Genomic DNA, 16,060 nt, shown 5'->3' with positions numbered 1-16,060 from the left:
ATTTAAAGGAAAACACCACCGTTTTTCAATATTTTATTATGTCCCATTTAGCCCCCATTTATTCCTATGGCTCCAAACAGGGATTCATTTAGAAGCCACCAAACACTTCCATATTTTCCCTATTTAAAGACTGTTACATGAGTAGTTACATGAGTAAGTATGGTGGCACAAAATGGAACTTTTGTTTGGAGCCATAGGAATGAATGGGACTAGGCTAAATGCTAACACATTCAAGAACCACTGTACAAAGATTAAAATTGCATACATTGAAAAAAGATAGTATGTATTAATTCATCTAAGTTTCAGTGAGAACATAGTAAAATATTGAAAAACGGTGGTGTTTTCCTTTAAGGTAAATTTGTTTAATCATCTTGTTAGGATCAAACCCATGACCTTTAACCTGCTGTTAATGAAGTGCTCTGCCAGCTACATGGACCTGTAATCAAATTCACTCGCTTATAAGGTACTAAAAACTGATTGGTGTTTTTTGTCCCTATTTTGGACAGAGCGAAATTACATGTTGGTAATTGTAGATTCATTCTGCTTAATTTACTAAAGAAGACTATGCTGTCAGCCTCCTCTAGCATTCATGGAGTGATGAACTCGCTTGTGTTACTGTGCATTTAAAAAACAAATGCTAATTTATACATATGCATCTGCACATTTATGCACATTTGCAAATTTATCCTAACAACAGTTGGTTGTATTACTTTGGCTGTGTAATCCCAGATGTATAACATTTGACTCAACTGGGGTCATTTGGATTGCTTTGGATGAAAGCACCACCGTTTCTCGATGTTTTGCTATGTTTTTACCTCAACTTGGATGAGTTGATGCGTGCCTATCTTTTATCAATGCGTGCACTTAATCTTTGTACAGCGCGTCGTGTTAGCATTTGGCCTAGCCCCGTTCGTTCCTTGGGATCCGGGCGGGGATGGGTTTGGAGGCCACCAAACACTTCCTGTGCGTCAAGGTCGAAGTACTGCAAACTAAGTGCTCCTACGTCATACAATGTAGTTCTAATTTTTTATATCCCCTTAAAAAAATCGCCAGGTTTTATTTTGTGCCACCATACTTACTTGTGTAACTACTCATGTAACAGTCTTTGAATAGGGAAAACATGGGGGTGTTTGGTGGCTTCTAGGTTCGTCCCTGTTTGGATCTTGATGAATGAATGGGGCTAGGCTAAATTAAGTGCACGCATTGGGGAGGGGTAGGTGTGAGTTGATTCTATAAGTTGAGGTAAGAAAATAGTACAATATTGAAAAACGGTGGTGTTTTCCTTTAAAGTAATCTAAATGACCCCAGTTGAATGTTAAACCCCATATAAGAAGATAACTTATGCATTTTAATATAAAAATATAGCTGCAAGCAGCGATGGCGGGCCCTCGCACGTTATTTTTCCGCTACACGGTGCATCCGAGAAAACGATGCACGGTGGGCAAGGGCCTCAAGTGGGTAAATATCAGTGGGCTATTTAATGTTGTTACTGACCCATTTGGGGACTGTAGGTAAAAGAAACCCCACATTTTAGACAAACGGGGGGGAGGGGGGGGGCTAGTCAGCCACTAAATAGACACGCCTTTATCTGACCTTTTTGTCAACACTTAACTGCCAACAACTCTGATGTGTGTGCCAAATTTAAAGTTAATCCAAACACGCCAAGAGCCTTAAAAAAGTCTTAAATAAAAGTAAAGTTTGACGCGTTGCCATGGGAACAGCGTTCGAGATATCAAAAATCCCTTCGCAATTTATCATCTACAATGTCTCAGCATCATGTTGACCACTTTTGGTGTCAATCGAATGAATATTCTAGAAGGAGTATTTAAAAGTTCACTGCATGGAACTGAAAGGCTTCAATATGCCTTTAAAATGAAGGTAAAGTTTGACACGTTGCCATGGGAACAGCATTCGAGATATCAAAAATCCCTTCGCAATTTATCATCTACAATGTCTCAGCATCATGTTGACCACTTTTGGTGTCAATCGAATGAATATCCTAGAAGGAGTATTTAAAAGAACATCGGATGGAACTGTCAAAAAAATCCACCTTTGTGACTGACACACTTCCTGGCGCCTGGTGGTGGCGCTATACCCGAGACTCACAATAGGCACATCAATGCGATCGGAATCTTCAGACGAACAAACGCCCCGCGTGTCATCACAATAAGACATTTTTTGCCTTAGATATTAGACACTTCCTGTTTCTCTGATTTCGCCATGACTTTGTCGCTTCGCCATGGCAGAACCGTTCGAGATATCAAAAATCCCTTCGCAATTTAGCAAGTACAATGTCTCGACATCATGATCACCACGTTTGGTGTCAATCCCATGAATCCCCTAGAAGGAGTATTCAAAAGTTCACCGCATGCATTTTTTAAACAATCCGAAATAGCCGACTTCCTGTTGGGCGGAGCTTAAATGTCAGAGGGCGAAAGTTGTTCGGGTCGATGAGATCTATATGTGTACCAACTCTCGTACATGTGCGTACATTTTTGCCCGATCTGTGCCCCAATGTTTGTTTTTGAATTACAGGGGGCGCTACAGAGCTCCCTTGCCACGCCCGTATTCCAGCCTTTGCATGAGCCTAGTGGCACGCGACTCTGACGTGTGTGCCAAATTTCAAGACTTTTCGAGTATGTTAAGGCTCCCAAATTAGCACAAGTGTTGAAAAAAAAAAAAAAAAAAAAATAATAAATTCGAGCAAAAACAATAGGGCTTCGCACCTTTCGGTGCAGGCCATTCTGGCCTGCTCCTCGGTGCTCGGGCCCTAATTATTCATTTACGCTCATCTGATGAAAGGAAGTCCACTGCAGAGAATGTGATTGGCAGAGGCTTGAGTCATGTGGGTGGTTTTGAATGTAGATCTATGAAGAGGGTGTGACAGAGAGACATTCAGAGCAGTAGATTAGGTCCTGCGATGACTCAGACCCTGTCATGACAAACACTGGCTTATCTCTGCACCAGATAACAGCACACTTTTCTCTCATTTCACCACGTGACCTTTGTTAAATACATGCTCTCTCTCTCTCTCAGGTTCATGCCAGAGCCCAACCTGCCCCCTCTGTTTGTTTATGAAAGTGAAGCCTCTGTGCCTGCAGACACTGAACACGACCAGGTTGTGGTGATTGACAGGCTGAGGGCCCAATTGCCAGAGCTGCCGTCCATGAGGAGGGAACGGCTCGTGGAGACATACGGCATCCTGCTGGAGCACAGCTTTACGTTGGTGGTGAGAGAGTGCTGTAGTCTTTTTCAGCTTGTTTTATTGCCACAGATGTCTCAACGTTTACTTTCATCTTTTTAAGTTGATTAAAGCAACACTATGTAGTTTCCATGTAAAATTGACTTACAGCTCCCCCATGTGGTTGAAAAGCGCAACAGTGCCTGGTATCAGACACTCTTCTACAGGCAGGGGGAGGGGCGGGGCTGTGTGCTCTAACCTCCACCTCGACTTTCAGAGTGTGCTTGTAGCAGCTAGGAGGCTGCTCAGGTTGCAGCAGCAGTAGAATTTGTCCAGTTAAGAGTTGTTCTATTACTGAAATAATTTTAGAGACATTATTTAAAGGTTGAAAAACTACATAGTGTTGCTTTAATTTAGATGCAATTCCAACTTCGTCCAGTAGTAACATGTTTTATTACATGCTTCTCTGGAATATTTAATTCTGGGTGCATCCTAATTCTAAAGCTGCATTCACCTATTTAAATGATGTCACCGCAACGGTGGGTGTCCCAATTCAGAGGCTTTTTAAAATTCCTTCAGATGTGGCCTCTAAATGCATCCTTTGTTTCCGATGAACAGCCTTGGGTATTCCAAGATATAATGTGTGCCTGAATAAAATAAAACATTTATAACTGTAGTAAAATTAAAGTGTATATTTTTAAAATTAAAGGTCACTGTTTTAATTTTATAAATGATGCTTTAGTGATGTGAATTAATGCTTTTGCAGTAATACTGTGTGTTGCATTTTACTTTTGCATATTTCTAAAGTTGGTAAATTTGAAATACTGTTGGGTAGTTTAACCTGCATCAATGCGTCATATTTTCTTAAATAAAAGATAAAAATATCTGTAATTATTTATTTATTTATTTATTTATTTACTTAATTATTTATTTAATTATATATTTATTTAATTAATTAATTAATTATTTAATTATTTATTTTTAAAAGTCCAAAATATTTCAGCTGTTGTACCTGCTGACCGGCTAGTGGGAAGGAGTCCCCTTCATAGTCTAGACTGTTTCATTTCGCTCTGTGGACTTTGTGGATTCTTAAAGTGAATTATTTTTGAAAAATGACCAGTGTTCATTGCAGTGTTGTAAAGCACTTATCTTGTCGATCTATACTGATATGAGGTCAAATAAATTGTAATAATGAAAACCCTTTCTTTATTATTACTTGATTTACTTGTGATTTTTACATCTTATGTTTATATTATATTTTATAACTGCTATGTTTCAGAATGAGGATGGGCTTATGAACTACTTTGAAAGTGTTGTTCGGATGACCAAGACAGAACCGAGGAAAGTGATTGGTTGGGTGATAAAAGAGCTGATGGGAAATCTAAATCTTCAGGGTCTTAAAGTGTCTCAGAGGTGGGTTGGCACTCAGAATAATATTTCAGTATTTGCGCTACATCCATAATAATGGAATCTTGAATTAGAATAAACAATTCAGAGAGGAAGCGCTTGTCTCTGTATGCATGCCAGAGGCTTATTTCAAGTTTGTTTATTTATTTTATTCTTTCCTACTAACTTTGTTTCCAGTAAGTAAATAATAAATAATGGAAGTTGTGTTTCCTCTGTGCCTGAGGATGTATATACGGGGGTAGTTTTTTTTGTATGATTTCTTCTGCTCAATGATTAGAGACGGTCTCAATCATCACTTCTCGTTTGCTAATATTAAGTGAGGCCAAATTGCTCGAGTACACATTAAGAAAACTGTGCTTAAACTTTCCAGTAATGAGTTCTCCTGAGTCTTAATGCCCTGTTTTTGGATTTCCTGCTTTCTGAATTATTTCCTCTAACCATTTCTTCTCTCTTTTAGTCCCATCTCTCCACATGCTCTTTCTGAGTTGATCAATCTTGTTGAATCTGGTCACATCTCATCTTCAGCTGCCAAGCAGGTAAGAAAAATCCTTTGTGCTGAGCATATGTAGATGCCAAAATCATTATTTAATTTTAAAGTATTGACGTATACAAAATAAGCAATTGTTTAAAGAGCACCTATTGTCCGATTCACGTTTTTACATTTCCTTTGGTGTGTAAGTGTGTATTAGTACATGTTAACGATATGCAAAAGTTACATACCCCAAAGTAAACAATGAAGCAAGTTATCGTCTCCAGCGATAATCTCTTTTCTTGGACTACAACAAACACACGGATTGTAGGCAGCAGTTTACTTCCTGGGATTGGCGACATTATCATAATTCCTCTCGCTTGAACTCACAGCCTGTAAGTTAACTCCTGTTAGCATTGCATTGTGAGCGAATCTTTCCAACATGGTAAGGAGCGTCATATTTCTGGCTGACGTCAGAGGTATTCAGACCAATCACAACGTACAGATTATCTGGCCAATCAGGGACACATCGCTTTTCAAATCCGTGTGTTTCAGGAAGAGAGTGAAATGTGGAGCTAAAAAAAATGTACGGTATGTGGAAAATAATGTGTTTTTTTTTACCATAAACCACACAAACACATTGTGTTAAACCAAATTCACAAAATAACGTTGTTTTTAGCAATGTAATAGGTGTTCTTTAAAGGATTAGTCCACTTTCTTGAAAAAAATCCAGATAATCCACTCACCACCATGTCACCCAAAATGTTGATGTCTTTCTTTGTTCAGTCAAGAAGAAATTATGTTTTTTGAGGAAAACATTCCAGGATTTTTTTTCATTTTAATGGAGCGGAACGGTTCTCTTTCTCCACACTTGTAAACACTGGGGCGTAGTTTCACATTCGTCATCCGTGACCTCTTGACGTGATGACGTATTGCGTCAGGTCGCGCTGGCGCGTCGCGGGACCGGAGATAGACGAGAGGTTGTGCATTGGAGGTGCATATTTTTTGTTTTTCTTGCCGGGGGTGTCGGTCGTTTCACTGGATAGGACCTGTGTGCCTTGTTTGGGATCGTTTGGAGTCCTTTGAAACTGCATTAAAACGGTTGGGTCCATTCAGGTCCATTGAAATGGGAAGGATCCTGGAGTGTTTTCCTCAAAAAACATAATTTCTTCTCGACTGAACAAAGAAAGACATCAACATTTTGGATGACATGGTAAAATATCTGGATTTTTTTTTTCAAGAAAATTGACGTGTGTGAGGTTCTTCTAAAACTACAGGTCTATTGTGTGCATGTGTGTGTGTGTCTATACTGAGTAAAGGTTTTCCAGGAGATGTGGAAGGTTCCAGAGAAGACGGCGGGTCAGATAGTAAAAGAACTGGATTTATGGATGATAAATGACAGAGAGGAGCTATGGAGGATCTGTCAGGGGGTTGTGGACCGTCATCCTGAGGAGGTACGTCCAGATGTTCCTCTGCCTTCAAACGCTACATTTTAGTAGTGTACAATTCATCAACTAAAAGATTAAAATGACATGGCAAAGTGAGAATTTTTAAGGGGCTCCTTAAAAAATACCAAGCAAGAGTAATTGACGACAGGTCGTTAAATAATTTGAAAATAATGCACACGCAAGGTGGTAAATGCAGCACGACATGAAGGAGAGTGTGCATTATTTTCAAATTATTTTAAAGGATTAGTCCATTTTCTTAAAAGAAAAATCCAGATAATTTACTCACCACCATGTCATCCAAAATGTTGATGTCTTTCTTTGTTCAGTCCAGAAGAAATTATGTTTTTTGAAGAAAACATTGCAGAATTTTTCTAATTTTAATGGACTTTAATAGAACCCAACATTTAATACTTAACTCAACACGTAACAGTTTTTTTCAACGGAGATTCAAAGGACTATAAACAATCCCAAACGAGGCATAAGGGTCTTATCTAGCGAAACGATTGTCATTTTTGACAAGAAAAATAAAAAAATATATACTTTTAAACCACAACTTTTCGTCAAGGTCCGGTTCAGCGGTATCTAACGTAAATGCGTATGACGTAGGGAGGTCACGTGTTACATATATAAAACGCACATTTGCGGACCATTTTAAACAATAAACTGCCACAAAGACATTAATTAGTATCAGTTGACATACAACAACGTAGGAACGGTCCTCTTTCTCAACACATGTAAACACTGGGGCGGAGTTTCGCGTTCGTCGTCTGTGACATCTTGACGTGATGACGTATTGCGGTGACGTAGTGGGGTCAGCTGGCGCATCACGACCGGATCTACACGACGAGAAGTTGTGCTTTAAAAGTGTATATTTGTCATTTTTATTGTCAAACATGACAATCGTCTCGCCAGACAAGACCCTTATGCCTCGTTTGGCATTGTTTATAGTCCTTTGAAACTCCGTTGAAAAAAACTGTTAAGTGTTGAATTAAGTATTAAATGTTGGGTTCTATTAAAGTCCATTAAAATTAGAAAAATTTTGCTATGTTTTCTTCAAAAAACATAATTTCTTCTCGACTGAACAAAGAAAGACATCAACATTTTGGATGACATGGTGGTGAGTAAATTATCTGGATTTTTCTTTTAAGAAAATGGACTAATCCTTTAAGGACCGGAGTCAATTATTGCGCTTATAACATGTTAGTTATTAGACTGTGACGTATGAATTTAAAGACAACCAAACTCATAAACCACAAGATTGATACACGACAACATCACATAAATGTAGAACATGTGCATTGCCTCTTTACTTTTACTGGTATTTTTTGCATTGTATGCAACACTCAATCCCAAGGATCACACATACTGATAAAATGCATAACTTTAATGCATTGCTACTGGCTTTAGATTAAATATTTATGCATTTTTCTGCATAATTGGAATTTTATTTGTTTTTACCAAATCGCCAAGTAAACATTTTAGCATGATTACCAGCAAGACTTTTTTTTATCATTGTTAACTTCTAGCTCATGGTTCTTCAACAGGGGGTCCGGGGCCCCTTGGGGGTCCGTGGTGGTATTATTGAGGGGCCTCCAAATATTGTTTAAATTAATTATTATTTTGAATGAAATTAGGCATCCAACAAAAATGCATTAAAAGTCTAATAATAGAAATAAAAAAAAAAACTGGGAATTGAAATGATAGTTCCCATATAAAATAATATAAAACTTGATGGGGAACCTTCATTTTAATATAGTCAGTAAATTTAAAATGTAATGTAGTATGTAAAGAAAGTATTTGTACAAAAAATAATGGTTTTAATATCTTTGTAATGTACTAACTGTAATAAAAAAGTATGTACATCCATAATTTGATTTGATACATGTACTGGGGGTCCTTGCTCCTCCTCTCTATCCATAAAGGGGTCCTTGGCCTAAAAAAGCTTGAAGACCTCTGCTCTAGCTAACTAAATGACTTCGATGATTGTCTTTTATTTGTTGCTGAGATTTAATTTGCACATGAATCTGTTATTGCAGGTTCAGATTATCAGAGGGGGAAATAAAAAAGTTTTGAACAAACTGATGGGTGAGGTCCAAAGAGAGACCAAGGGCAGAACCGACCCTGTCCAAGTCAGAGCAATTCTGGAAGACATGACATCATGATCAATCTGTGACTATGTATACTGAACCAGCAACTCCATGGACCAGTGAAATGTACATAATGTTTGCTTTCTCACAATTATCATTAAAGTTAAAATCCTCTGTACAGCTGTTATCCGTAAAATTCACTACACTGTAAGATTGAGAGCTAAACAGCTTTAATGCCATGTTGTTATTATTAAACATGAAGATTGTTTTATGCAAAATGTCTTGATATTGTTTATTACACAACAGCTCTTTGACAACATTTAGAACAACAGTCGTCACAGATGTCTTAATTTGGTGTTACTGAGAAAAAATCTCTTTATACAGTACTGTTTGTGTCTTTTCAAGCAGGACAGACCAAAGTTGCCTAAAACGTTCACTTGCACATTTCAATCAAGTTTAAGAGACTTGAAATAAAACCTTTAGCAGTATGTAAAAAAAGATCAATCAGAATAAGGAGGTGGAGGCAGGTTAAAACTGTTCATCCCAATATGAGAATAGGCCTACTCTGCAAAAATTTTTGTACACAAACACATAGATACTTGTGTATTTTTATGCGCACAACATTGATTTTGTTTAATGAACATATTCTCTGCATGTACTCTTGTGCAGTATGTAAAAGTATTAATGGTAAAGTGCAACTTAGCCTTTTATCGTGTTGGTAAACCTAGTATAATGCTCAACATGTGTATGTAAAGATACAACAGCTGCATCTAAAGCAGCAGGGAACAGCATAGTTTGTGTACTTTTGATGCTCAAAGCCTAAATGTGTGTATGCTAACACATCAAGATTGAATTTAAACATGTATTAGCTTTCATTGTATGGTTTCTATTAAAAAATGTTAAAGAAAAGGCATTTGCAAATCACATTCAACACTTTGGTATTCAAGGTTGTATTGGTGTTATATGAGTCATTAGCGCCCTCTTGTGGCGTATATATTTCAACATTTAAAAATGTATATAAATTGGACACAAAAATAATAAACAACTTCAACATTTTTGCTTCTGGGTTCCAGTGAAGTTAATTTTCAAGTCACTTGTCCCAGTGTATCGGGTGCCATTATTGAAAGGCTCTAGTTTTAAACAAAAGCTAATCTTTTGGCTGGGCTACTAGAGGAATTGTGAGTTAAATTAGGTCAATATCCATGAGTTAACATTCCCAAACATATAGTAAAGACACATCATCAGTATAGGCTAGGCCAATATTAATATAGATTATAACACTGAAAGAAAAATACTGTTGTATACTTCAGTGCAGTGGTTCTCAAACTTTTTCTGCGTGCGGCCCCCCTTGTGTACGGTGCATTCCTTTCGGGGTCCCCCCCCAAAGAAAATTAATGACAAAAACGGTTCTAAAATGTATTTTTTAATTAAACATATTAAGTTATACAAAGTAGTGCTGTTGGTTAGTAGCCTTATTTTTATTAGGTTTAATTTCACAGAATTCATTATAAATGAATGTATTTTATAAAATGTCATAAAACTGTGGCCCCCCTGGCACCATCTCGCGGCCCCCCTGGGGGCCCCGGACCCCAGTTTGAGAACCACTGCTTTAGTGTATATCCTATAGTACGCTGTAGTAACATTTCTAAATAGGCTACTAGTGTTTTGAACCTTACACTCTAAAAAAATTGCTGTAATTTTGCAGCTGGTTGCCAGTAACTTACTGTAGAAGATAGTCAAAAAAAAAATTTCATGTTTATTTAACTTTGAACAAAATGTTGCCAGTAAATAACATAAATGTAAAATCTACAGTAAGTTACTGGCAGCTAGTTGCCAGTAATACCCATTAATACTGTAATTTCTACAGACATTTTTTACAGTGTACCCTACTGAAGTATACTACAGCATTTATTATAGTTTAGAAGTTTACAACAGACAAAATACAACAAATTATAATATAGATGGTGTCATCGGACGCACGTGATACACGTCTGGATCTGACCCTTACTTCCGGTTTCGTTTCTTTAATGGTCTGACTAGTTGCTAAACTGATCTCTTGAACAAAAATGCCTCGTCGAAAATAACAAATGTTTTGGTTTCCTAGAAAATCTATGTGTTGTTGTTTTTTGCTTGTTATATAAATAAACTACGTTTAAAGCGTAACTAAACCCCTGGTCAGAGCCTGACTCCACCCACTGGCAATATTTGAAAAATGCTAGAAAAGTGGGCAGATCCTAACAGATAGAGGGGGCGAACTAAGTTCGTACCAAGTGTGTGGTGAGATTGTAACAAGGGCGTGGTAAGCTTGAACCTGCTTACGTCAGGAGTCATTTTTTGGACCCAACATCCAATAGGAAAATTCAACTGCAGTAGCCACCGTTCAACCTGAAGAGGGCAGCACTCAGACGTTTTTACACCATATATTGTAGTATTTAAACACTTTATATCCAAATGTCAAAAAACTTACTAAAATCAATGAACAGCACTAATAAACGATCATTCTTACAGATCAGTAACTAAAAAAAGTTGGATTAGGGTTTAGTTACTCTTTAAAGAACTTTGTTGTTATTTATTCTTAGCGGAGTTTACCGGAAGTTACGTGCGGACCACGACAGCCGCTTGTTTATGTTGTTACTGCTGAAACCGTCTATACTACAGTATATAACAATTTTACCAAAACAAATACAGTATTTTTTGGGGATGCCCCTTTTTTCATTTAATCTGAATACATTTTGTCTCTAAAAATATTGTATAAACCCCACAATATATTTAGCACACTCTTTGTAAGGAAGTTATTTGGTTATAACTCTGGTTGAAGACTGGCAGTGTTATTGACAAATTACTTGGACGTGTAGGACAAGAGATTCTTTATTCAAGATGTCATGACTTTGTGTGCTTCTAACACAAATGCAATTACAATTTAACACAGAATGACACAATTCCCTGCCTGAAAAGAAAACAGAGGCAGACACAGGTGAGCTGGTGACATTTTTATGCGTTTTTGCAAATTATATTGCATAAATGTAAAATTTCACCAGTGCTTAATCTAGACTTCTTTGCTTTTTAAAAAGGTCACACACATAAAACATTTAAAATGCATATAATTTATCTCTCTGGATTGACGTGCTAGTGTGGTCTTATAATAATTAAATAAATACAAAATAAAATGTGTATGAATCACATAATTAGTACAGATCAAAAGGAAGGCAACAGGTATTTCTCTTCATTATACAATTAAATTAAAATTTAATCAGGTTTTACCAAAGTAGTATTACTGTAACATTAGGTATTTCACCCCATTTGTCATAGTTTCACCATTCACTGAGTAATTTTTTGTCAAAGTGACATGGGAACCAATAAAAATGAACAATGCACAGAATTACGCATACAAAATATACATTTGTTGTTGTTGTGCATGAGCTATGCAAGCAAAATTTTGTATAAATACTTACATCTGGAGACTATAATAAAATTTTTATAAAATTAAAGGAACATTTCTAATAGCGAAGGCCACTTTTTGTCTTGCATCTGAGATGTTTAAAGCTGAAACCTATGATAAACTAAAACTGTATAAATGCTTCATCATAAACATTATGTATGACAATGATTAAACTCAACTAGAAGTAAAATAAATCTGTTACTGCATAGCTTAAATGCAAAAAATAGCTTTCTGCTTCTTTACATGCACAATACACCCTACACTTTTTTTTGCTTTTTGGCTGAACATGATTCAAACTCGCGTTTCCTCAACATGAAATTAACATGTCTACCCATTTACTTCAAGTCTAATAGAAGCTCTACCCATTTACTTCAAGTCAATAGAACATGACAATCACATTTACTTAGCATGAAAAAAACAAATACTTCATGTAGACACACCCTGAAACATTTAAACCCAACACGATTTTCAAATAAAAACTATTTTAGTTTGTTTAAAACTAGATGAGGAGCAAAATGTATTGTTTTGAATGTTTGACTGAATCATGTTCTTTTAAAATTAAAACATCAAGTTAAAGGTGCAGTGTGTAATTTTTAGAAGGATCTCTTGAAAGAAATGCAAAATAATATACAAAACTAAATTATGAGGGGTGTATAAAGACCTTTTTATAATGAACCGTTATGTTTTTATTACCTTAGAATGAGACGTTTTATCTACATACACTGAGGGTCCCCTTACGTGGAAGTCGCCATTTTGTGACGCCATGTTTCTACCATAGACAGTAAAAGAAATGGACACAGCGACCCCATTGGATTCAACGGAGACAAGTGAAGTCAATTAGAAGCACGCACTTCCTGGGTGTCGAGCGTACTGCGCAGACTCAAACTGAGCTTAATGACGTAGATGTCACGTGAGCAACCTGTCTGGCAATTGTAAGTCTTCTAATAGCCGTGCCACGAGAAATCTGAATCACCTACTGAATCTTGCAGAGACGGCGAGCGTGAACAGGAGCGAATTTTGGTAAGTATTCTGATTAATAATCTCCCTTGACTTTATGCCTTCACGTCCACCCGATTGCCTCATAGTCAGTTAAAGATTGCCTGTGAGCTTCTCTCCCAGTCCATACGGTAATTTCTCTACTGTGCGACAGAGAGTCGCGTGGTTATGACGCAATCGTTAGCCTATTTTTACAAAAACTGCTTCTACTGGGCCATAACGTAAGATACATGGTAATGGAGCCTTTTATAGATTTTCGTGTTTCTTTAGAAATAATTAATGGACAAATGGAGTCTTTAAACGCTTCAGATGTAAAGTTATTCGCTGTCAAAGTGACACCAAAATGAATGGGAGTCAATGGGATGCTAACAGCAGATGGGTGTTCGCTAAGCAATGGCGGCATCCAGGGAAGCTTCAATAAAATATGAAACCCTGCCCCCCTGGTTTCTACAGAAGCCCTTAACGGACAAACTTTTTTACTAAGTTGTCTCCGACGATGACATGTTTTTCCGGTGGCGGCTACGTAGCTTCTCTATGCATTTCAAAAGCAAGGGGTGAGCAGTGGACTGAGCCATTGGTTGCAATTCGCAACCTCACCACTAGATGCTGCTAGAATTTACACACTGCACCTTTAAGCCAAAGTTACAATTTCAATTCAGTTTAAAATGATGCAACTATGTTCGAAACAGAAAGCATCAATCGTGTTAAATCAAAATGAATCGTTTAAAATAAGTGAACTGCATCAAAAAAAAAAGTGTATCCTCTTTCTAATACCAGGCATTCAAACGATCAAAACACAAATATAGAGGAAATGTTTTAAACTATGTTTTGTGAAAAAAAATCTCCCCCTCCGAAACTGCTTAATACCTTAACCCAATAAATAAAGACCCCTTACCCTGACAAAAAAACTGAGTGTTGCAAATTTTGAACATATTAACAACTTGCAGTATGTGCTGCTTAGACCATATAAAAATCTTCAAGGAAGTAATTAAATTTAAAAAGTAATTCAATTAAATTGATATCAGTGATGCTGTATAATAAAACAGGTCAACCATGCTAACAAAGGTCAGTTTTGTAAAACGTAGATAATTTAACCACATGGTATTTGCAATCCTTGTTTATAAAACTATAAAGACAGTGTTTAGGCGTTTAAGAACTTTTGAGAAATAGGCACAATTACTATAAGGCCATTACTGAACCAAACCTGCAAAATACATTGAAGTTTGCATAGTCATTTTTCATCAATAGTCTGAAGCATTCCATGCATTATATTATGCATTATGTGCTTTCCATGATGTCTTCATGTCGTAATGCTCATCAGCCATCATTCTTTGGTCTAAGCTGATATCGACCAGCATTTTGTCATTTAAGACATCAATATGGAATAAAGGCATAGCGAGTGACTGCTTTCCGACAGGAGACATTGATAAGATGAGAGATCATAACTGTGGTTCCTTGAAAAATAGTTTGATGATGCATAACCTGGATTGTCAAAAGTCCTAAGATGCCCTATGATGACGAAATATCCCCTACCAAGAATGTTAAAAAATTAACTAAAAATCAATAAAATGTGTTTCCACACTAATTCAGAGGTATACACAATATTGCTTTCACTAAAAGTCTCTAAAAAAATCTTTGTAAATAAGGATCAAGTCAACGTGGAATCCTGTTCATCCATGGGAAGTTGAGACGGGATAGAATGTTCTTGTGCAAGGGCGGCCAGTTCCTTAAGAAACTCTGTGAAAAGAACTGTGGCATATACCTCCGTTCTGTTTAAGGGAACCACACTTTTGAATTGGATAGCCGGGTTCTTCTGCTTGGTTTTGTCTGCTTCAGAATTGTGGAGTCCATCACCGATCTTTGGACTTTGAGAGTCTAGGCACAGAGAAATACAGTATGAAATATGTTTATTCTAATAGAAATTACTATATATAATGTCCTGCGTTTAAACCGACATAAGAAAAATTAAAAACAACAAAAATGATGTGTGAAATATAAATGTTTCTGTTAGGTGCCTATAGGAACATACTCTGATCTCTGAGAGAGCTTTCTCTGGCCAACAGGCAGTGCTGAGCAGAAGTCAGGAGCTCAGGAAAGTCTTTACGGGTCGCAGACATCTGCTCTATCTGATTTTTCAGTGAGGCCAGTACCTAGCAATAAAAAGAGAGAGAAAAGGAGAGAGAAATAAATGAAAGAAGAGTAAAGAAAGTAAATAAACATGTGATAAGATTCCGCATTCGATGCGTTGCTGAGCAGGTTGCGTTGTGACACCATTGAGTATAACTATTATGTTTACATACAAATTAATTTGTATAGGCCTGTTTATATATTATTAACACTTTACATCGTGTGTGTGTGTGTGTGTGTGTGTGTGTGTGTGTGTGTGTGTGTGTGTGCTATGTTTATATATTTATTAGTAATTTAGAACAAACAGGAAGAAGACATAGGCTAAGATATAAGGTAAAAAGAAGTAATGGGAAACGAAAAAAATATGAAAACTTTAATAAATGGTAATATTATTGATATTAAGAACTCATTCAAATCTTTAATCTTTCTGAATAAATTATAAACGTAACGTGATGAAAACGCTATAAGAAACACATAACGTTAGAGGGATCAGACTTCGACAGAACACCGGATATTTTCTCTAATTATTTTCTATTCTAATTATTAAACGATTTTCAGATGATTTCATCACTCCAGTCTGTCCGGTTTAGGGCTTATTTCAACCATAAACACTCACGTTTATCTTCAAATGGTGTCTTCGACGACGGTATACTATAAAAATGAAGGTCATCTATTTTGGCATTCCTATTCTGACACTCAACAGCACAACAAGACATTTTCTAGTGAGTTATATTGTTCGTTTCACTCGTGTCTCATTCATTTCCACTGTTTTTCTGCCATCATATTGTGCTGTTAAGTGTCAGAATAGGAATGCCAAAAAAGATAGCCTTCATTTTTATAGAATACTGTCGTTGAAGACACCATTTGAAGATAAACGTAGGTGTTTATGGTTGCAATAAGCCCTTA

General features: G+C 36.8%; 2 protein-coding genes across 5 annotated transcripts in view; one reads left to right on the top strand and one right to left on the bottom strand.

Moving 5' to 3' along the window:
• The window catches only part of gatb (glutamyl-tRNA(Gln) amidotransferase, subunit B), a 77,147-nt gene extending 68,277 nt beyond the window's left edge, over positions 1-8,870 (top strand). For all 3 annotated transcript variants that reach the window (XM_073864387.1, XM_073864390.1, XM_055205458.2), the window contains exons 9-13: positions 3,037-3,229; positions 4,461-4,594; positions 5,046-5,124; positions 6,377-6,511; positions 8,542-8,870. In XM_073864387.1, coding sequence (XP_073720488.1) covers positions 3,037-3,229; positions 4,461-4,594; positions 5,046-5,124; positions 6,377-6,511; positions 8,542-8,667 — 667 coding nt within the window. In that variant the 3' untranslated portion in view covers positions 8,668-8,870. The remainder of the gene's footprint in view (positions 1-3,036; positions 3,230-4,460; positions 4,595-5,045; positions 5,125-6,376; positions 6,512-8,541) is intronic.
• Positions 8,871-11,425: 2,555 nt separating this feature from the next.
• The window catches only part of fhip1aa (FHF complex subunit HOOK interacting protein 1Aa), a 43,065-nt gene continuing 38,430 nt past the window's right edge, over positions 11,426-16,060 (bottom strand). Inside the window, exons 12-13 of one of the 2 annotated variants that reach the window (XM_073864380.1) lie at positions 15,057-15,177; positions 11,426-14,902 (exon numbers count right to left, since the gene is read on the bottom strand). In XM_073864380.1, the coding sequence (XP_073720481.1) occupies positions 14,676-14,902; positions 15,057-15,177 (348 nt within the window). In that variant the 3' untranslated portion in view covers positions 11,426-14,675. The remainder of the gene's footprint in view (positions 14,903-15,056; positions 15,178-16,060) is intronic. The other variant, XM_055205455.2, reaches the window with a different exon arrangement.

The sequence above is a fragment of the Misgurnus anguillicaudatus genome, chromosome 3, assembly GCF_027580225.2.
Source record: "Misgurnus anguillicaudatus chromosome 3, ASM2758022v2, whole genome shotgun sequence".
NCBI classification, from domain to species: Eukaryota; Metazoa; Chordata; class Actinopteri; order Cypriniformes; family Cobitidae; genus Misgurnus; species Misgurnus anguillicaudatus.
Note: the sequence above shows the minus strand (reverse complement) of the source record. Positions and strands in the feature narration are given on the sequence as shown.